At 37.0% G+C, this 20,907-nt stretch overlaps 11 protein-coding genes across 11 annotated transcripts in view; 6 read left to right on the forward strand and 5 right to left on the reverse strand.

Annotated features, from left to right (window-relative positions):
* FDP41_011326 (uncharacterized protein) overlaps positions 1-962 on the forward strand; it is a gene marked incomplete at both ends in the record, with an annotated part of 1,596 nt that extends 634 nt beyond the window's left edge. Inside the window, 2 exons of the mRNA XM_044701722.1 lie at positions 33-400; positions 456-962. Of these exons, the coding sequence (XP_044567109.1) occupies positions 33-400; positions 456-962 (875 nt within the window). The remainder of the gene's footprint in view (positions 1-32; positions 401-455) is intronic.
* A 58-nt stretch (positions 963-1,020) lies between these two features.
* FDP41_011327 (uncharacterized protein) lies at positions 1,021-1,701 on the forward strand (the record flags this gene model as incomplete). The annotated part of the gene is made up of 1 exon (XM_044701723.1): positions 1,021-1,701. One exon carries the CDS (start codon positions 1,021-1,023, stop codon positions 1,699-1,701), a length of 681 nt encoding a protein of 226 aa, XP_044567110.1.
* Positions 1,702-1,783: 82 nt separating this feature from the next.
* FDP41_011328 (uncharacterized protein) lies at positions 1,784-3,116 on the reverse strand (the record flags this gene model as incomplete). The annotated part of the gene is made up of 2 exons (XM_044701724.1): positions 1,784-2,087; positions 2,146-3,116. The coding sequence occupies 2 exons, from the start codon at positions 3,114-3,116 to the stop codon at positions 1,784-1,786; spliced, it is 1,275 nt and encodes a 424-aa protein (XP_044567111.1).
* Positions 3,117-3,270: 154 nt separating this feature from the next.
* FDP41_011329 (uncharacterized protein) lies at positions 3,271-4,794 on the reverse strand (the record flags this gene model as incomplete). Its single annotated transcript, XM_044701725.1, has 1 exon — positions 3,271-4,794. The coding sequence occupies one exon, from the start codon at positions 4,792-4,794 to the stop codon at positions 3,271-3,273; it is 1,524 nt and encodes a 507-aa protein (XP_044567112.1).
* A 561-nt stretch (positions 4,795-5,355) lies between these two features.
* FDP41_011330 (uncharacterized protein) lies at positions 5,356-7,785 on the forward strand (the record flags this gene model as incomplete). Its single annotated transcript, XM_044701727.1, has 1 exon — positions 5,356-7,785. One exon carries the CDS (start codon positions 5,356-5,358, stop codon positions 7,783-7,785), a length of 2,430 nt encoding a protein of 809 aa, XP_044567113.1.
* Positions 7,786-7,906: 121 nt separating this feature from the next.
* FDP41_011331 (uncharacterized protein) lies at positions 7,907-10,939 on the reverse strand (the record flags this gene model as incomplete). Its single annotated transcript, XM_044701728.1, has 3 exons — positions 7,907-10,283; positions 10,335-10,577; positions 10,734-10,939. 3 exons carry the CDS (start codon positions 10,937-10,939, stop codon positions 7,907-7,909), a joined length of 2,826 nt encoding a protein of 941 aa, XP_044567114.1.
* Positions 10,940-11,736: 797 nt separating this feature from the next.
* Positions 11,737-12,432, forward strand: FDP41_011332 (uncharacterized protein; the record flags this gene model as incomplete). Its single annotated transcript, XM_044701729.1, has 1 exon — positions 11,737-12,432. One exon carries the CDS (start codon positions 11,737-11,739, stop codon positions 12,430-12,432), a length of 696 nt encoding a protein of 231 aa, XP_044567115.1.
* A 55-nt stretch (positions 12,433-12,487) lies between these two features.
* Positions 12,488-13,078, reverse strand: FDP41_011333 (uncharacterized protein; the record flags this gene model as incomplete). Its single annotated transcript, XM_044701730.1, has 1 exon — positions 12,488-13,078. One exon carries the CDS (start codon positions 13,076-13,078, stop codon positions 12,488-12,490), a length of 591 nt encoding a protein of 196 aa, XP_044567116.1.
* Positions 13,079-13,566: 488 nt separating this feature from the next.
* On the forward strand, positions 13,567-15,009 carry FDP41_011334 (uncharacterized protein; the record flags this gene model as incomplete). Its single annotated transcript, XM_044701731.1, has 1 exon — positions 13,567-15,009. The coding sequence occupies one exon, from the start codon at positions 13,567-13,569 to the stop codon at positions 15,007-15,009; it is 1,443 nt and encodes a 480-aa protein (XP_044567117.1).
* Positions 15,010-15,279: 270 nt separating this feature from the next.
* Positions 15,280-16,538, reverse strand: FDP41_011335 (uncharacterized protein; the record flags this gene model as incomplete). Its single annotated transcript, XM_044701732.1, has 2 exons — positions 15,280-16,060; positions 16,273-16,538. The coding sequence occupies 2 exons, from the start codon at positions 16,536-16,538 to the stop codon at positions 15,280-15,282; spliced, it is 1,047 nt and encodes a 348-aa protein (XP_044567118.1).
* A 467-nt stretch (positions 16,539-17,005) lies between these two features.
* Positions 17,006-20,728, forward strand: FDP41_011336 (uncharacterized protein; the record flags this gene model as incomplete). The annotated part of the gene is made up of 1 exon (XM_044701733.1): positions 17,006-20,728. The coding sequence occupies one exon, from the start codon at positions 17,006-17,008 to the stop codon at positions 20,726-20,728; it is 3,723 nt and encodes a 1,240-aa protein (XP_044567119.1).
* Positions 20,729-20,907: the final 179 nt, after the last annotated feature.

Genomic DNA, 20,907 nt, shown 5'->3' on the forward strand with positions numbered 1-20,907 from the left:
CGATCTTGAATTGGATGAAAATGAATTGATAGCGAAAAAGATTATTTCAGAGATCATTAATCGGTACGAAACAATCCAAGGACACATCCAGGAATGTTTTGCATCATATGCCAATGATATATTTGATAAAGGCTTGCTGAGCAGTGATGAGTTTAGCTCAGTGTTCTCCTGTTTGGGATCAGTGAGAAGCTCAAATGCCAACATGCTTGCTGACTTGAAAGCAGCTAGTGACTCTTCTGACAGTCACAACGAAATTTGGGATGCGTCGAATATTGAGGCAATGAAGGATGTGTTTGTTAAATATGTTAGGTCTCTTCCTTTAGCTGTGGAAACATGTTTAACAACTCTTCAACAAAATCCAAAATTCCATGCGCTGGTAACATCCAAATCGAATGATTTAGTAAGTATTGTTGATACAGACCATTGCTTAAATGGAGATGAATTCATGTTTGTAGTTTTTCTATTTGCTTCTACCATTAGAAATGTTAAGCCAAATTACTGAACCTGTACAAGATTTGGAGCACTATGTTCCTCATGATCCTTCTGTTAAATCCATGTTGAATTGTATTGGTGAATTACAAAGCATTGGACACGAGGTTATGGATAGCAATTATTCCACTTTCAAAGTGCTGGAACTTTCCAGAAAACACAAAATTTCAGATTTGCTAACCAAAAAGAGAAGTCTACTCAAGGAGGGCATTCTATCAACGGGGACAGACATGCACTCAGTTTATCTTTTTTCTGATTGCCTCTTGGTAATTACTCCGTCCAAACAATGGTTTATTCCTTTCAAAGTTACAGATGATATTACGGGAGAGTACAATATCGCAATTACCAAAGACTCTGATGCGAATGCCCTCGAAATTGATGAGCATGAGGTCGAATTCCATGTGAGTTACAAGTTTGACAATTATGATTTGGTGAAAGAGTGGAGCAAGGCGTTCAAGGCTTGTCTTGAATAAAAAGCAATATTTCTCTTCCAGCGCGCTCTGGAAATAAATTTCAAAAAAAAAAATCAGAATGACAACAACGGCTACGCTCTTGCGACCTTCGGGTTTGATTATCACATCAGCAGCCAATTATTTGAACTCCGATATTTATCTTATTGATAAAGCCACACCTGACTCAACAGGACATTCTCGATATGACTTGCAAAACGATCATGCGAAGGATGGTTCCAATGATAATAACACATTTGTGGACTCTGAAGAAGAAACAGATGTAATAGAGAGCGTAGAGAAGGATCCGTTTTTGCCCAACAACGAAGATTTACCTCTTTATTCTCAAGATCCTTTTGAGGTCGAGGAAGTTGATCCTTTTGTAATTGGGGACGAAGATGTCTTTGATGTTGCAGATGCCAAATTGGAGAATGATGTTACAGAGTTGGATGAGCTAACTCCAGATCTAGAAGATCCTTTCGAAGAACATGATCAATTCCTTATGGGCGAGAAGGATGTCTTTGAAGAAAGGGATGAATTCTTGCAAGGAGATGAAGATGTGTTCGAGAGTGAAGAGGATATTTTTAACATTCAAGAAGTTGACCCTTTCTTATTGGATGCTCGTGATGAGTTTGAATCGAATGAACATGATAAGAAAAGCAACATGATGTCTATGAAATCCCTTTTCAAAAAGTTATGGAGAGAAATTATTATTCTTTTGTGTCTTTTGATTTTTACGTGTAGATTTTTCAATGTCATTTAGAATCATCTGACACTTTGGTCTTCCTCTTGAAATGTTTTGTAACTATAGTCTCCATCCCCTCCAAAAAGAATAATTAAATACGTTAAGCAATATTATGTTTCACAACTGAGTCATAGAGTTCATTCTCCTTTTGGATGGCAACTGAAGGATCATTTGGATTGATGGTCTCAAAGTACAAGTGAGGCTCCAATAACTCTAATTCACAAATGCTGATGTTATTTGAGTTCCAATCAATGACAACATCCAATCTGCAGTACAATATGAAAGAATTTGGAGATTTCTCTTTTTTAATCTTTTCAAATAAGTGCTGTCCATTTGCTAGGATTGTTTCATTAAATCGGCTCAAGTCTGCATATGTATTGGATCCTCCAAATTCTCCTTGCACCCTGTTAATAAAATGTAATAAAAGTGTAATTAAAATTAAACACACCTGAGAGCACTCACCTAAAGTCTCCATCTTTAGGTCTCTTTTGGAGCGTGTGTGACAGTTTTTCATTCACATAAATAAAACTATATTCACCGTCATTGACTATGCAATCCAAAAATGGTTGAACAATATATAACTTTCTATCCCTGTGTTTAGACTGACATGATTCAGAAAGATCCTTTCGAATAATTTTCAAATTTTCCTCTCTATTTGTTAAATAGTCGACTGATGCTTTGTCGTTCGTCTCTCTTGATTTTCCAATAACAAAAGTATTGAAAGACCCAGCCGATATTAATGGCTTGAAAACCAATTTCTCACAATTATTAAACATTAAGCAATACTTGTTCACCACTTCATCATCATTCAAATTTTTCACACTATCAAAATCCACAATTTGTGACGGAACAATATTGTACCCATTCCACTCTTCTTGAATTTCAAACAAATATCTCTTACTCGAATTCCAAATCATGAGAGAGGGATCATTAAATACTCGAATCATCACATGATGATTAACATCTTGATACTTGGCCTGCAACTGTTCCAAAATATGTAACCATTCAATAAACTCATCATAGTAATCCACATAATTCCATGTCGTACGAATAACAATATTAATATCAATCTTTCTATTCTCCAAAGAGTCTTCATTTTCCTTCGACTTATCATCAAGAGTTGTACTTGCAAGAATTCTTTTCATCAAGTACTCGTACAATCCATCAACGGAGACATGTTCCGAAGAAGAAGAAGAAGCCTTCTTCGTTTCCTTGAAACTTTCCAACCAATCAAACACAATAAATTGTCGTTCTACTCTCATCATCCCTACTTCTTCTTCGGAATGTTCATCCTCTTGTTTGTTATTTAATTGAATGGTCGTCCATTCAGAAAGAGGTTCATGTCTTTGGAGAGTTGTTTCTAAATAATCTTCGCAAGAGGCAATGAAAAAGTAGTGAAGATGATGATGAACGAGTTCTGGAACTTCAGCCATTTTTCTCCGAGGATTTGAAGAACGTGTGTTCTTATTGGCTGTTACAACCACACCAATGTTTTCTTCTTCTTGTTGGACGTTGAATACCAACCATTCAAAGGTGAAGACATCATTCAACAAGTTTTCAAAACAACAATTGAACTCTTTATTTTCTTCACATATTCAGGTAAATACTTTTCTTGGATCCAACTCTTCTCAAACAATACACAAGAACAACAATCACTGCAGCAGCACAAAGGACCAACATGAAAAGGACAGTCATTCCAAAGGCAATACCCACACGTTGAGCTTCTGTTAACTGTTCACGATTGGAAGGATTGAAGGTTCCATTCTGAATGAGAAACGCTCCAATCGAGTAGTCGAAAGTCGACTCCTCAGATGTTGATGCAAATACATGTTCAATGACCAAATAATAAACTACTGGAGCATGTAGTTCCACATGTTCGTCATCTTCATCATCATTGATAAGGACCAATGTCTTTGGAACATTGGCATTTCGGAACGACAGGAAATCATCAGAAAAGTAAGGAGATGGAATGGCTCCCTTTCGTACGTACAACTTTCCTTCCGAAGAGAAAGTTTTGACTTGCACCACAATGGCAACCTTTGAATTCTCAACCGTTAATTGATAGTAATTCATTCCTCTGAGAGGTCGAAGTGAACCCTCTTGCATCTTAAGTGATGAAGAGTGAGTCGCCACCTTGAGCTCATTCAACTTGGAAGGTTTTGCAACAATGGCCATGACTCGACATAAATTTCCCATCAAACAATACACAGTGGAATTACTGAGCGTATTGTCTGTAGTGGTGATGTGAAGAGCTTTTCCTTCTTCTTCTCCACATGCACATTGCAAAGTGAATGGATCAATGGCAGTCATTTTGTTTGAAGAAACATCTTGAAAACCCAATAGAGAGTTGAATTGAAATCTCCAATCCCACATTTCAATATTTGGAGAGGGTTGTGAAGGAATGTATTTCACAGCACTCACTACCACATAACCCTGTGGAACTTGATCTTGACTTGGAACTTGTCTTTGTAAGGCAAAATAGGAAGGATTTTGATTGTTATTGGGAAATGAGATTTGCCATGATTGAGAGAGCTCTTGAGGTGGAACAGAAAATTGAAATTTGCTAGAGTATTGAGCGAGAATGTTTTCACCTAATTGAGGTTGAAAAGGAGTGGCGAATAATCCAAAGGTCACAATACTTCCGAATTGTAAATTGGTGAATTGGAGAAAAGTGTTGTCACGATTGAAGGTATCTACAAATTGTGTTCCATTGAAAAGATACATTTGAATGGAATCTCTAAAGATATTGATGAGACCATCTTGGATTCTGTAGTAACAGCGCAAATCAATGGCAGGATTGGATGTGAATGGAAGGACATGATCTATCATTGGCTTCTTCATGGCTTCATTACTTTCAAAATTATGAATGAACACTTGAAACATGGCAATTAATTGTTGAGAGGGGTAGTTTGCATTGACAGGTGCTGGAAATGCATCGAATTTTTCAACCTCCAATTGAAAAGCAGAAAATTTGAATGGAACAAATTCAATATTCGATTCATTGAATGAAAACAACAAATCCATGTCTTGAAAGACATCAAAATAAAATCTCTTCCTTTCTTCAACTGGAATGACTTGTCCGAATTGTTGACAATGGCAAGTGGAATGCATGAGGAAAGCAATTAAAACAACAACAAGTGTTGCCAAAGACAAGCGTGTGAGGTGTGTGTTGAAGCAATGGTTGGGAGGAGTTTGGTGTGGACAACTGGAGGATGTCATTTTTGTTTTTTTTGGAAAATTTGAAGTGTAATACCTTTTATACCTTCTTGGAAAATCCAGTTTTAACATGAAAAAAGTCGTTTCCGGAAATCCTCCAATCAAAAATTGAGGCACAAGACCTCCATTCCGACGGTCACCTTTTCAATTCCTTTAGGTTTTATCGAATCCTCAAAAATCTGGTTCTAATGACCCTCTAGCCTAAACTCAACACACTCCTTTATTGGACGTCATGAAAAAAGTTGATATCAAAGCATTCAATATCGTTGCAACAATAATTGATTACACTATTATTTCAACAAGATTCCATTTGGTGATCCGTGTGTTTGATCAAGGAAAATCATTGACAATTCCCTGCCATGGAATTCTCCACCATCATACATGTTCACGTTGAACAACAACAAGATAAAATAGGAAAGCCGCCATCACGTCGATCAAAAAAAATTTCAAAAAAAAATGTTCTCTTACGTTGCAAGTTGGTTTGGCGGTGGTGGAAAGAATTCTTCATCATCGGGTTATAACGACTCGATACGTGTTCATGGATCGTTGATTGAATATCACAAAAAACCATCATCGGGAAGCCAACAAAAGCCAAAAGTGGTCATGATGCATGCGGTGCTTTCTATTGATAAGAATGATCGGAAGGGTTATGATACCATGATGGTGGTTAAGAATGAAGAGTTGGAAAAAGACGTTAAATCGTTCTTGCTGGAGGAGGCTATGATGTTTTCTCTTGTTGTGGAAGATCATGATGATGAAGAACCTGTAATTGCTTATTCTTGGACCGATGTTACAGATAAGAATAAGATTTGGGTTTTCAGATTTTCTGAAGACAAGGAGGCTCAAACATTATCAAAATGTTTGTCAAGACTTGTTTATGAATGTGTGTTTGAAAATTCGTATGAAAGAGATTTTGAAGGAACTGAAGATGATGAAGAAGAGCTAAAGGCACTCACCGGAGAGACTACCTTACCATTTAAAGTTGAAACTCTTGAAATGATCAAACCTGCTGCTTCCTCTCGCCCAAGTACTGGAAGAGTCTCCAGTAGTGGAGGAAGCTCTCCTCAGAAGTCAACTGCATCCTCTGCTTCAACATCTGTACAAAACACTAAAATTTATCCATCATTCAAAAAGGGAGATACCCAGTCAAGAAAAAAAGAATATGAAGAAAAGAATAACTGCACACTTTCTGAATTGTGTTCTGCCAAGTGTGATCTTTATTTATTGAACGAGTCGACTCATATATATGAATGCAGGAAATTAGCCGTTATTGCTACTATTTATATGGTAGAAGATGAAGAAGGCAACTCTAACTTTGAATATATTTTGGATATTTCTCACGGAGACGAGCAATTAATTAGGCAAAACATTGCAAGTGAAATGAACCTTCAATGCTACAATGAGTTCCATTCCATCACTTGGAATTTCTTGGAACCTTTTTCATCTTGGAGTTTGATTTTTTATGACAAGGACGAAGAGGCTGAATTTAAGACATGTATGAATAGATGTATTTATGAATCGAATACTTGCAGTCAATTCGACAAACTTGCTATTGACGATCAAGAAATGCTGGTTAAGGCCTCTGTCATTGATCAGGCCATTGACGAACAATCGAAATATCTCAAAGATCTCGATTATGAAGATGAAGATTATGTAGACTTTATTAGCGACTCTGAAGGAGAAAGTGAACAATATGAGGAAGAAGATAGTGACGAGGATGACATCCCAGCACAAGTCAAGAAAGGCCCCACACCAAAATATTCCAATTCTTTGATGATTGACAATCCTCAACGAGAAAGGACTTTTGTCGTTAGAGGAACAGACATTGGCGTTTTTAAGAGAGATGACGATACGGATCAACCAATATTTGACACTCAAATCAAAAATGTCAGTACTCCAGAGGGAGAGCTCTTCGTCCCCTACAAGGCCATGCTTCACAATCAAGATCGTGATCTTTTATTCCTTCACAAAGATCAAGAAGAGCATTGTGGTAAAGTATATAGAATGGATCTTACACGTGGTGAGGTTGTTGAAACTTGGAACAGCTATCAAGATTTGGTGCCAATTGAAGAAATTAGACCAACAGAAAAGTTTGGAGATCAATTACCAACTGCAGTATTTGGTGCAATGAATCAGAATACCATGTTTGCCATGGACCCTCGTATCTTTGGATCTGATAAGGTTGTTGGAAATATTAATGCCATTACTTCAAAGTCTAACCCTCAATTTTCATGTTTTGCAACTACCAGAGATGGTCGTCTTGTTGTGGGTAGCAGTAAGGGAGAAATTCGGTTATACAGTGGAATTCCAAATCTTGAAAAGACTGGAAAGAAGGGCACTCATCCAAAGACAGCTAAAACATTACTTCCTGGTTTTGGAGATCCAATTATTGGTATTGATGTTACAGCCAATGGAGAGTGGGTTGTTGCAACTTGTAAAAGTTATCTCATGGTCATTAAGACAACCATGCCTGATAGTGACACTACTGGTTTTACAGAGAGAATGGGTAAAAAGAAACCAATCCCAAGAATTATTCAACTTCTCCCTGAAGATGTTAAAACTGTTGGCGGCAAAGTCGCATTCAAACCAGCTAAATTCAATACTGGTTGTGATGGAGAATTGTGGATTGTTACATCAACAGGACCATATTTGATCACATGGAACTTTAAGAGAATTACTCAAAATTGTTTATTCGATTACACAATGAAAAAGATTTACAACAATGAGAATGTTGTTATGAGCGAATTCAAGAACGTTAAGATCAATGAGGAAGGACGACATGCTCCAATCATTGTCACTACTCCAAACGATGTACTGCTTGAAAAGAAAAAGAAAACAAAGGAGTTGCCTTACAAGAAGCGAACAACGCAATACAAAAAGAACTAGGACAACGCTGTCCCTCCATTTATTTTCATTTATTTTGTGGCATTCATGTAAATAAACAACATTCCTTCATTCGTTTAATCAGTTCTTTATGAAATTTATTCTAAGAAAACAACTATTTCTATTACATGGAAATAAATTGCTCAGAGTCGAAAAGGAAAAGTTTTGGCTGTTGCAGCTCGTCTTCCAACTCTTCATCCTCGCTTTGTGCATCATCTTCTTGAGACGAAGGAACGGCATTGAGGATGGAGTCCAACATTTTGTTCTTTTCCTCTCGTTTCTTTGTAAGAAAGCCATTTGCAACATTGGATGTCAAATCAAGTTGAATCTGGCTTACAGTTAAAGAATCTCTAGAAACATTTCTTCCCTTAGTTCCAATTTGATCAACCTCCAATCCTTCAATAACTTGTACGTCATATCCAGACTTGTCCTCTGTTGTTTGGGCATACCATGGATCATCCACAGGTGGTTTTGAAACTGAATCGTCATCAGCAACAACAGTTGTCGTTTTTGTGATTGAATCTCCAGTGAAGGTCTTTTTCACAATCTTGGTCACTCCAGCAACATCACCATATGTTTCCTTCAAGGTTTCAATCTTGCACAATAGCTCACAAATTTTATCTTGGGACACTAGCTCAATCTTGTCAATATTTGCAGCTCCCTCCACAAGAGAATTAAGAGACGCGAAGGATGCTGTATATTCTTTAAGTTTTTCATCTTCACTAATAACACCTTTCATTGTTTCGAGAGAATTTCCACTATTGTGTCGTTTCTCAAAAGTAGTCATTACATGCTTTGTGAGTAAACCTTGCTTAATTCTCGATTCCATGATAGATTTGATGTATTGTTCGAGTTCCTTTGAATTATAGAGTTCACCCAAGCATAATAAATAAATAACAATGAGAGTATGAATCATTAATTTGCTTCTGATGGACATTGTTGGTTGTTGTCTTTCAGGAACCTCATTATGGTCTTCATCTGTAGAATCAGAAACTGAGGTAGATGGCATCGATTGTACCTCAGTAGGTGTAGCAGTTGCAACTTCTTGCAGTTTGAAAAGCATTGGTAAGGCATTTTCAATTTCCTTATTTCTATGTTGTTTGAGCATGTTTCTCATAATTCTTGCAATACAGGCATAGCTCTCAGGTAAATTATCATTCAAAAATACTCCCTTATAAAGATAAAAATAAATTTTTGATCGTTGACTCTTTGAAATGGTAACACGAGTCTTGATGGCTGTGCTATTCGTGTCAACTTCTTCCATGATTGCAGGAGAGGCAGTAGGCTTCTTATTGCTTGTTTCAATAATGTTGGGAGAAATATTTGATTGATCTTCAACATTTGTTTTCGTAGAGGTTTCTTTGGTGGAAAGCAGTGAAAGGAAAACGGTCAAATACTTGTATCTAACATAAACAGAGTTACTTGGTCGAACACTAGACTCTAACAATGCATTAATTAAATGTGAAGGATAGAAAGATTCACTTGTACTGGCGCCAGAGCTATTATTTTGTCCTGTAGTTCCATTTACGGAGCTACCAATTGTTGAATCATTGTTTACAGATGATGTGTTAGGATTTGAACCACCAGAACCACCATTATTAGTTGATGAGCTCTGAGGTGGTTGATTAGACAATACGTAAGCACCAACTTTTGCAACACAATTAAGGCATTCTACAAGTAATAAATGTTGAACGGCTTGTTGAGATAACTGCTCAAATTCAATTTGTCCTTGAGTATTTCGAGTTTGTTCGAATGAAGTAAGTTTTGTTTCCTGTTGTTTGATGAGTTGTTGAATCGATTCCATTAAGGAAATGTTTTGTTGAGTAAATTTTCCACGTTGAGCAATGACAGAAAGACACTCCAAGACAGATGATATCAGCACATCGCTTCTAAGAACATCTTCATATTGGAGAGGTGTGATCATATGATTGGAAGTGAATGGAAAATTTCCTTTGAGAGTATTAACCAGTTGAGCCACTGCTTCAAAGGCACGGGCACCGCTAGTCGCTCCCTTCTTAGATTGAATTGAAATAATAAAAATGTTGGCACGAATCATTCCTGCCTTTTGGTTTCTGTCGAGAATTTCATCAAAATGTTGCATATTTGTAGAAACAATGGCATAACCTTTGCTCGACCATTCAATAGAGGATGCGACAATGATTCTCATAATGGATCTAACAAACTCTTGCTTGGAATACCATTTGTTTTGGTCATCTAGAAAGTCCCAAATTGGTTTCATGATATGTCTTATCGTTCCGTCATTTGCTTGTCGAGCGATGGCGCTTAAACATTCCACAGAAATTTTAGCTGCACTTTCAGAGCTGAGTTTTGTGAAATCCACATTTGGAATTCTAAAAATCAATGTATCATCATAAGCGGTATTCAATTTCTCCAAATATTGATAAATAGTTGCAAGTAATCCTGGAATGATCGGAGTGACACTTAATGATTCCAATTTAGGAATCATTTTGGTGATGGCGTTAATGCTATTCACTTTGAGCCTGTTGAAGCATAAAATTCACATCCATAAGTTTTCTGTCAATAAAACTTACTCTATATCTTCTCCTTTCGAAAATTCCACCAATTTAGATTCATATTTGTTAAATGTTCTGATTGCTGGGCCGGAAGCATTATCGACAGAGCTTGTCAACAAGCTAATAGCTCTCTTCTTCAGTTCAGTGTTTCTTCCATCTATGAGCAAAGCAATCACGTTATCTACATTCACAACAAAGTAACTCAAATCTGATCGGGTATGAATGAGGTCATCGAAAATATCACATCCAACTCGAACGTTACTGAAAATGATGTATTCATTTGTAATTGTTGGAATGTAGCGAATGAATAATTTGTGAGATGACAATAATTAATAATACATAATTTGTCCAATTTAGGTGTCATCATCACGAGTGTCAACAATATAATAATAATAATAAAAATAATAATAAACGTACAACTGGTTTCCTTTGGTATAATCACTCTTAATTCTTGCTTCCAATGTGCTGCCAATACTCGGTAGTTGATCTGGATAGGTTACCGCTCGGAGAGTTAAACTCGTTAAAAGAGTCTTATTAGTCTCTCCTCTTTGAATGGCATCCAAGTAGATATCATTAATTCTCTTTCTGTAACTTGGCTCCTTGCTTCCACAACAAATTCCCATGATGATGATTGTTGTGATTGTATATGAATAATAATAATAATTATAATAATAGTAATAAATTAGAAATATTATATTCTGAAAAAATCACTGATCCGTTTGTTTGATCAGAGGAGGTCGTATGATAACGGTCAATCAACAACAATGAGAAGCTAAGAAAAGTGTGTTGCAGAGTCGTCCCAAAAACAACCACAACTTTGCCAAATTTTTTAATTCGTCGTCAACAGCCACTTTCCAAATGTTGTGGTTCGTTGGATCCTTTGTTCACCTCCAACTCACACCACCCAATGAATTACCACTCTCTCTAATTGGAATAAAGAATTCCCATGACGAGAATTAAACTTGCTGGAAAGAACTTGTAGTCTCATCCGTGAATGGAAATTTTGCTCCCAACAACAAAAAATTCAAAGGTTCCCTAATTTGAACTAGTGGGAAGAGATGGAATACTTCTCTCAAAAAGTTTCCTTTCCAACCTTTACACCATTCGGGCAGAGTGGAAAGGACAATTATTACTACTTTTATTCGTTCACCGTACAGGAACAACATCTATCTTTTGAAGAATGGAGATTTGAGTTTTATCAGCAATTTCGCCCTTATCGTACGATTAGCTTAAATCACCCTCATCATTGACTCCATCCCAGAGTGGTGAACCAGGTTTGAATCAAAGTACATTCAATGATGTTAAACAATTTCAAGACAATGTTATTTCTACTTCAACTATTGTTGTAACTTCCCCTCCGATCTTGTCGATCAAGCGCTTCTTCAACAAGAAAGAGTTTTCAGATGTGACTTGCAAATTAATGAACGGGAATGAAGAGGTGGAAGTCTTGTATCTCAACAAGTTAGTCATTTGTTCACAGAGTGACTTTTTTAAGGCCATGTTTTCAGAGCATATTTCCATGATGGAGGCATGTTCTCACGAATTCATTGTAGATGCTCAGGAGGATGACATTGCATTGTTTAAGATTATGATGCAATCTATTTACGACATGGAGATATTGAATCATTGGAAACTTGACCTTCTCATGGACATTTATTTACTGTATGACAAGTATGGATTTATTGGCCAAAAAACATATCTCATGGAGAGAATCATTGGAGTGACGGAATATCTTTCAAACAAGGTCGAAATGGCCACTACCATTTTCAGCAAGTTTTCTATTGCAATTCAACTGCTCTCTTGGAAAACAGTTCAAAAAGTCATTTCCATGACTCGAGCATTTTGGCTAATTGGTGACAATAACTTGGAATGTCTGGAGATGTATGTCTTTTATTGCACCATCTTTGACTTTAATGCTGCTCTCATCCATGAATGGATCTTTAACTCGATCAAATGCAAATGTTTCCAATTACAAAAGTTGAAAGATATTCTACAGAAAATTAATAGGAAATTTAATTCATCCAGGAATGAAATGAAAACAATCCAATTGTCATGGGCTAGTTCAGATCCTATTTATCAGTACATTTTAAACACCATTTGTGAAGTCATTAATTAATTGAGAGATGTTTTCGAACAATACACAATCGAATATAAATGTTAGGAAATTATACTTATTGCTCCTCATGAATTGGAATTACTTTTGATTCTTTGGGAGGTTTCTCCGGTTGCTCCCGCTTTGGAATTGTCACTGTTAATTTTCCATGCTTAATATTTGCTTTAATTTTCTCCCAATCAATATCAGCAGGATTTTGTAGAATAATCTTTCTTTCAAACTCAGGCATTAACGCTCGCTCTTGTATTAAATAGGTTCCGAAAACTTCTTCCTCTTCGCGTTTTTGCTTTTCCTCTAAATCCACCAAATCACCTTTAATTACAAGTTCTCCTTTTTCCTCATCGGTCACTGTTATCGAAATGTTGTTTTTGTGGAATCCTGGAATGTCAGCATGAATTGTGAAATTTTGTTTTTCTTCGATCAAATCAATTGGTGGCTCGAATACAAACAACGTTTTTGGTAATTTTTGTGCAAACTTCATGGCATCATCTTGCAACACTTCCCGAACTGCGGGATGGGTATATCTTAAATCACCTCTTGTTATTAAATTTTCAAAATGCGGCGATTGCATTAATTGAGAATAATAGGGAGGAAGATTAATAGAGCTTCCGCTTAGGAGGGCTTTAAGAAATCGTCGAAGGAGAGTCATGGAGTGTTGATGATTGCTATTTTTTTTGTTTTTGAATGAAGCTTGTTCTCAAAAAAAAACCTTTTTTAGCAATTATTTGTTTTTAGTGCATTTAAGGTCTTGCGTGCCATGGTTCTGCACGTGTGAATGTGCACAGAGCGAAATATAACACAACCATCCAGTATCTTCCCTCTATTACAAATCAACAGAACCTAGGTGAGTTTCTCAGTCACACCCACTTCGAAGGAAAAGTTGGTTCAATTAATGGCGGGATTTATGCATTTTCAGCGCATCATTGAATTTTCCACTTTCCGATGGCATTTCTCACTCGTGAGAATTCAAGTACGCTCGTGTTGTTGGAGAGATGAGAAAATGATCAAATTCACCCAAAACACACACATCAACAAGCAAGTAGGAAACAAAGAGACACCTAACCTCCTTTGCTGCCTGAGTGTTGGATTGTAGAGCTCCTTCCTCTTCTTTTCATACCGAACTCGCAGCACACGACCATGCCTTTTGATAGCACTCCATTCTTCTCTCCGATTCCTCCTCCTCCTCATCATCCAACAACAACCTCCTTTCATAACAACAACAACATTCCCTTCCATCCCGATAGTACCTCCAACTGTACCATTGAAATTCATCATCATCATGAAACACTTGATCTCCACAAACTCTCCGCCAATTCTTTGCTCATTCCCTATTCCTCAATACCGAAAGAGGAGGAGCTCCATCACCTCAAAAAGGCTCTCTGTATTCTATTCGTCATTGTGGCCTTGGTCGTGGGAGTCATGTATCTATTGCCACTCCTTCTTCAACCATTGGCCACCACTTGGAAATCGTATTGGGTCCATCCACAACAAAAACAACCATCAATGACTTTTCAAACACAACAATATCTATGGGTAGATACCGATGTAGGAATGGATGATTTATTTGCCATTCAATTACTGTTATTGGAAAACAACAACCACCGTAAGAGAAAGAACAAGAATGCAACGTTCTTTCAACTCTCTCTATTATCTTCAGTGTTTGGTATGACTTCAAATTCGACGTTGGGTACTGAAATTGTTCGACATTTGGTTTCAACTTTTTGGAATGAGATATCAAGTTATGTGATGGTTGGTTCTGATTTTGGTCTTCCTTCCAATATTCAACGATTTCGTTTTGAAGATTCTGATTTTTATGACTCGGTGGAGAGAAAACAATTGGAATTTTTGAATGTCATGAAGTGGAGGACGAGTATAGATCCTCAACAACGCTCTTTGGATGGAAATGAGTATATGGTTCAATTTGAACCTCGATTCATGGATATTCATTCCAAATCTTCCAAGCTCGAAGATTTACCTGACAATTCTCTCACAATTCTTGCATTGGGACCATTGACAAATCTTGCGAGATGGATTCAAAGTAAGAAAGATAATCAACTATTGTTGCAACGAAAGGTGAAGAAAGTGGTTGTGATGGGTGGAAATGCAATTTTCAATAGCAATGACTTGGATGTGGAATGGAATTTTCATTGTGATGCTTTGAGTGTACAACAAGTGATGGAATTCTTTGGAGACAAGTTGTTCATGATTGGTCTCGATGTTGCCAATGATAGAGCTGTTACTGCTCAACAAGTGGAACACTTGAAAAACATTTTACGAGAGAAAATACAACAAGTGAAACCCAACAAGGAATTATCTGAGTTGTTTTATCGGTTATTAGATATTAATCCTGCTTCTTGTACCTACGATCCAATTACTGCTTCATATTTGATCATGCCAGAGCTGTTTGAGTTTGAGAAGGTCAATGTGAAGGTTGTTCTCTCAAGCAGCAGCAATAACGTGAATGATTTTGCTGGTAGAGTTTTGCAGGACAGTTCGAGTGAAATTCGAGTGAATGTGGCCAAAAATTTTCACCCCAGGCTGTATTATGACTTTTTGGTTCGAGTGTTTTCTGATCTGTAATGAGAAGAATTATTGAGTTACTCAAGTAAGCGAGTTCAACCTCAATTGTTGTCCTTAAAAGGTCTTCCAATTTATATTTGCTTGGAAATTTTGCAAGTAGGACAGCACTCCAAACATGTCCAATGATCTAACATTGGATGTCCAATTCAAGAAATGAAAAATTGTGCATGTTTCTTTATTTTCTTCTTAATACTCTTCTTTTATAGGAACATATGTGTCCAAATGATTCTTATAGGGTAGCTTAAACCGAGAGATGGAGCGTTTACACCCTCACAAGTACGGACCTCTGTAAGTGGTCTGATTTTTCTGAGCTAGTGAATCTAATGGTGGTAGTTGCAAGCCTGGTTGGGAAGGAACGCTTGGGTTGGGAAGAGATATGTTTGGTTGTGGCAATGGATACATCAAATTATTATAATGTACCGTCGATCCAAGTATATCATTATAGTTATATTGTTGTACATAAGATGTTGAATAATTTGGAGTATTGTTGTTGAAATAAATAGGCTGAGTATTTTGGTACGGATTCGAGTTGTTGTAATTAAAAGAGTTAACGGGTGGAAGTGAAGTGTTGGATTGAAGAGTAGAAATGTTTGGAAGGTTGTAAGATGGTTGTGATGGTGTGACAGAATATGTGCTTTGATTCGAACTAGCGGTTAATGCTCCAAAGTTTGGTAAGTTCGATACGTTTGATGACGAAGTACTTGTGTTGTTAGTAGTGCTTTTAGAGGGCTGTTTTGAGGTTTCAGAATTTTGTTGCTGTTCCTGTTGTTGCATTAAAATAAAGCTCGGAACTGAATCCAAATTTCCATACATTTTCTTTGCGATTTCACGCTCAGATTTTGTCACAGTGGATGAATCCAGTACTTGCAAATTCGGTAGTCTACTCACAACAAACAATCTGTACTGCTCGTATTGTTCTGCTGATCCGCCTGTAAAAAAGTTTGGGCAAGCCTCGTTTTTCAACATGGAAAATATTTTCAAGTTGGGAAAGTGAAATGCTACCTTTTCTAAAAACTGTTTGAGGTCCTTAATTTTGTTTGAATTGACCCATCTTGTTCGGCAGGAATTTTTATCGAAAATGAGAAAATTCAGATTGTTTAGATTGATTGAAATAAATTGATGATTTCATGATATCAATGAATGTATGACATAAAATTGAGATCCGATTTTTGAGTAGGGTGCACAACGGCGAAACAAGTCCGTAAGGTTGTTCAAAAAATTAATTTTTCAAAAATTATCATCACCGTAGATGATAAAACTTACAATAATGTAATTTTAGGCATTGGTTTCCCTCCGTTAAAACTCGATCCGGAATGTATTCTATTGTGATCTAGCACCAAGCTCGTTAAATTCTCCAAACAATTAACATTTTCCGATAAATCCGTCAGATTGTTATGAGAGAGATCCAACTCTATTATTTTGGGAGCAAGTGCCTGAAAGACCATCTGCGAGGGGACATCCCTCAACTGTTTGAAAGCTAGACTACACTTTCCGTTGGCATCCACCTTGACTGATGAAGGAGCAAGCATTTTTTTTGAAAAGATTTTTCTGTTTTCTTAAAACGAAAGGTATTTTGAGATCATCGAAAGGAATCCATTCATGTTGAAATGGATGAAACCGTCTAAGAAGAAGGAAGTAATCATCATCAGCAATGAATTGAAGGATTGAAATTCAAGAGAAGAAAGATGTGCAAATTCAGTTCAAAAAAATTCAAATCTCTTTCTTTCGTCCAACAACATTTTTATCTGGCACCCAGCCGAAGGTGGCTCGGATTTTAACTGCAACTTTATTTTACTTACAGTTGTGTTTTGAAGTCTAATATCAGTCATTCTCAATTCGACAATTTAATTGATGAATATCGTATTTTCAAATTAATATATACGTATTGAATTTTGTAATTATAGCCAATCATCATACAATTTTTGCCTTTCGGAGTGATTATTGAATCTCGAACATCACTGACACAATTTTCATCAACCATATAACAACAACACCAATGGGTTCTCTGCAAAATTGCAAGCCTACTGCTAAAACCTCTTCGTTTCAAGACGTAATTTATTCTTCTCTATCTGCACCCAATCTTCCCTTTCATCATCATCAACTGTCACCAATGACCCAACCCCCAAAACCCTCACAATCATCCGCACACACTATCATACACTCCTCACAACTTGATGACTCCAACCCATTCTCCTCACTCGTTACTTGCTCCTGCCACATTTCCTCTATCCAATCACAACCGAGAGAATTTTTCCAATGTCTCCATAGCTTTTCAGATCACCGAACGACGTCCCAAAGGTGTATTCACCGTTCAAACCAAACAACAAAACTTGTTACATGTTTCTGTTTGGTATTTTTGGGGTTGCTGATTTATGTCATTTTCAACTCTCTTTCTTTATTTTCATTGCCATCAACACAACAAGAATTTCATCACAGCTTTGTGTTGGGAAAAACTCAAGCTTCTCAGTGCTCTGTGCGAAAATTTTACAAACGATTTTTCAATTCTTCTCGATCAAAACGTGCAGCAACGAATCTATTGTGCAAAGTGTACAAAAGAAATACAGAGCAACAAAGTGAAAATCAATCGGAGGGAAACCCCAAATACATTGTAATGTTCCATGAATACATGAATGCCACAAAGCATGAACAATATATAAGCGTCTTACTGGATGGCATTCGTTCTGGGTACAAAGTCATCCATAGAGATAATGCAGCTACCAGGTTTTTTGAAACAGATTTTGCTCTTGTAGAGTTTGAAAATATGACACTGAAAGAAAAGCTCGAAAACAAAACCAAATTTGTAAAGTACATTGTGAAACAACACGAATATCACAACATGATCAACAACGAACGAAAATTACTGTCGACCGATCATGATGAAATAGAAAATATTCAAGAGGAAGAAGAATCTGACTCTCTTCTAAATACCATTGGAAAACTCTTTACTCACTGGACAACGGAGGATGCATATGCAGAACATCATCACAAAAGAAAACTTTGCAATCATCCCAATCGACACTACACTGATGTGACAGATAAATTGAACGCCCACGTATTGTGGGAAAAAGGAATTTTAGGCCAAAATGTACGTGTGGCTGTGTTTGATACTGGATTAAGCTCTAAGAGATCTGAGTCATTTTCTCACATTGAAGACATGATTAATTATACAACAGAGGATTCTGTGAATGATGAGCTTGGCCATGGTACATTCATTAGTGGCATAATTGGTGCCAAACATGCACAAAGTTACAAAGCAGTTTCACATAACGTTACAAACCATCAAGATGCAACCTCTAATGACTACAAGAAAAAACCCTCACAAACAGGATGTCAAGGCTTAGCTCCTGAAGCATCATTATTCATTTTTAAGGTATTTACTAGCAAACAAGTGTCATACACATCATGGTTCTTGGATGCCTTCAATTATGCAATGAAATCAGGAATTCAAATTTTAAATCTAAGTATCGGTGGTCCAGACTACTTGGACATTCCTTTCATTGACAAAGTGAGAGAACTTACAGCAAATGGTATCATAATAATATCTGCAATCGGCAATGATGGCCCATTGTATGGCACTTTAAACAACCCTGCCGATTTGGTCAATGTGATTGGTGTTGGAGGAATCGATGATAATGATAATATTGCACGGTTCAGCAGCCGGGGAGTGACTACATACGAGTTGCGATTTAAAAATGGCTATGGAAGAGTTAAACCTGATATAGTCACAATGTCTTTCAAGCTAAGAGGCCTTGGCCTAAATCAGGTTGGAACAGTTGGACCATGCCATTCAATCCTATCAGGAACCAGTGTAGCCAGTCCTGTTGTTGCTGGAGCTGTGACGTTACTGGCCAGTAGTGCCTTGGCTGACAACAAACAAGAGGTGCCGCCCAACACGGAGAATAATGACTTAACCATTCGAGCAAACCTTGACAAATTCTCTCTTCCAAAAAATTCCTTATTGCCCTTGATTAATCCAGCAAGTATCAAACAGATTCTTCTAGAATCAGCTCAACCTATTCATCATGCCAACATTTTTGAACAAGGAGCTGGTAAATTGAATTTAGAAAAAGCATATGAGCTCTTACAAGACTACTTACAAAAGGGAAAACCGAAAGCAACCTTTTACCCAAGTGAGCTCGATCTTACTGCATGCCCTTATATGTGGCCTTTTTGCTCTCAGCCTCTCTACTATACAGCAATGCCTTTGGTATTTAACGTAACTGTTTTGAATGCAATGAGTGCCTCAGGAAGAGTTGTGGGTGAGCCTATTTTCGTGCCAGGTAGATATGGTGAGTTTCTTGACGTAACTTTTACATATCCCAAGGTTATGTGGCCTTATTCTGGTTGGCTTGGTGTTCATATTGGGGTTAGAAGTTCAGCTAGATTTTTCAATGGCTATTGTGAAGGTATTATCAAAATGAAGATCATGTCTCCTCCTCTCGGTATTGGGAAAGACGGAGATAAAATGCAAATCAGCGAAATGGAGTTAAAGGTTAAAGTTAAAGTAATCCAACCACCTTTACGACAACAGAGAATACTTTGGGATCAATATCATAATTTGCAATATCCACCAGGTTATGTTCCAAGGGATAACCTTGCAAATAAGGATGAAATTTTAGATTGGAATGGAGATCACATCCATACAAACTTTAGAGATATGTACATATATTTGAGAAATAAGGGTTATTATGTTGAAATCTTGACAAATGATCTTACAGAGTTTGATGCAACCAAGTATGGTACATTGATGATTGTAGATCCAGAGGAAGAATTTACTGAAGCTGAGAGAGAAAAGCTTAAGAACGATGTTCAAATACACGGCTTGTCTGTGGTTGTTTTTGCGGATTGGTACAGCGTTCCTATTATGAAGCACATCAAATTCTTTGATGACAATACCAACACTGTTTGGACTCCGATTACAGGTGGATCAAACTTGCCAGCACTTAATGCATTATTAGATCCTTTCAATATCGTCTTTGGAACAAGAGTTTATGAGGGTGAAATTACTGTTGGACAAGAAAAAGCCACTTATGCCTCTGGTACTAGCATTATTAAATTCCCAGAGGAGGGCATGCTAGCGTCATTCCAACTCAAGGACCAAGGAATTGACATTCTTAGTGGAAGTAAGCAAAATGGAAGGAAGAATTTGCTGAGTGATTTAAGAGGAAGTAGTTCTATTCATAAGGTACCAATTTTAGGTTTTACCCAGTCTGGTAAAGGCAGGCTTGCAGTATTCGGTGATTCTAATTGTCTCGATTCTGCAGGAAACCCTCATTATAATTGTTTCTGGCTTCTTGACCAAATGCTGCAATATACTTCGCATAACAAGATGAGCGAAGAGTTTAAAAAGGATGCAAACTTGAAAACCTTGTCACATCTCTTCGTATCACAGAGTAGTGCACTTCCTGAGAGAATGTCAGGAAATGAATTACACTTGTACTCAAAGGTGCCAATTGAACAATATATTGAGGCTAGACCAATCAATGGAAGCAATACATACATTGGTAGAAGAGTTAGGAATTCCAACTATGATGAAGAGAGTCAAATGATTATTGACGAAGATCAAGACACAAGCCCATTTATTGCTAATCTTCATCTCAGAGTGATTCTTCCAATATTCTTTATGATTGTTTGCTTAGTATTCTTGATATACCTATCAGTTTCAAGAAGAAAGACTATGAATTCTGTGGTATTCAATGATAAACGACATACCGTGTAAATGTCAGATTTGTGTTCCAAATGTAAATTGACTATAACAAGCACAAAGAATTTTTATGAACAACAAGAATATACCATAGTTGTTGATTATCTAAAACTAGCATGCCCAATTTTGTATCACACCATTATTACACTCCTGAAACCATTGTTTGAGGATACCTCTTGAAGTTTTCTAACGAA

Source organism: Naegleria fowleri (genome assembly GCF_008403515.1).
Source record: "Naegleria fowleri strain ATCC 30894 chromosome Unknown tig9, whole genome shotgun sequence".
NCBI lineage: Eukaryota > Heterolobosea > Eutetramitea > Acrasida > Naegleriidae > Naegleria > Naegleria fowleri.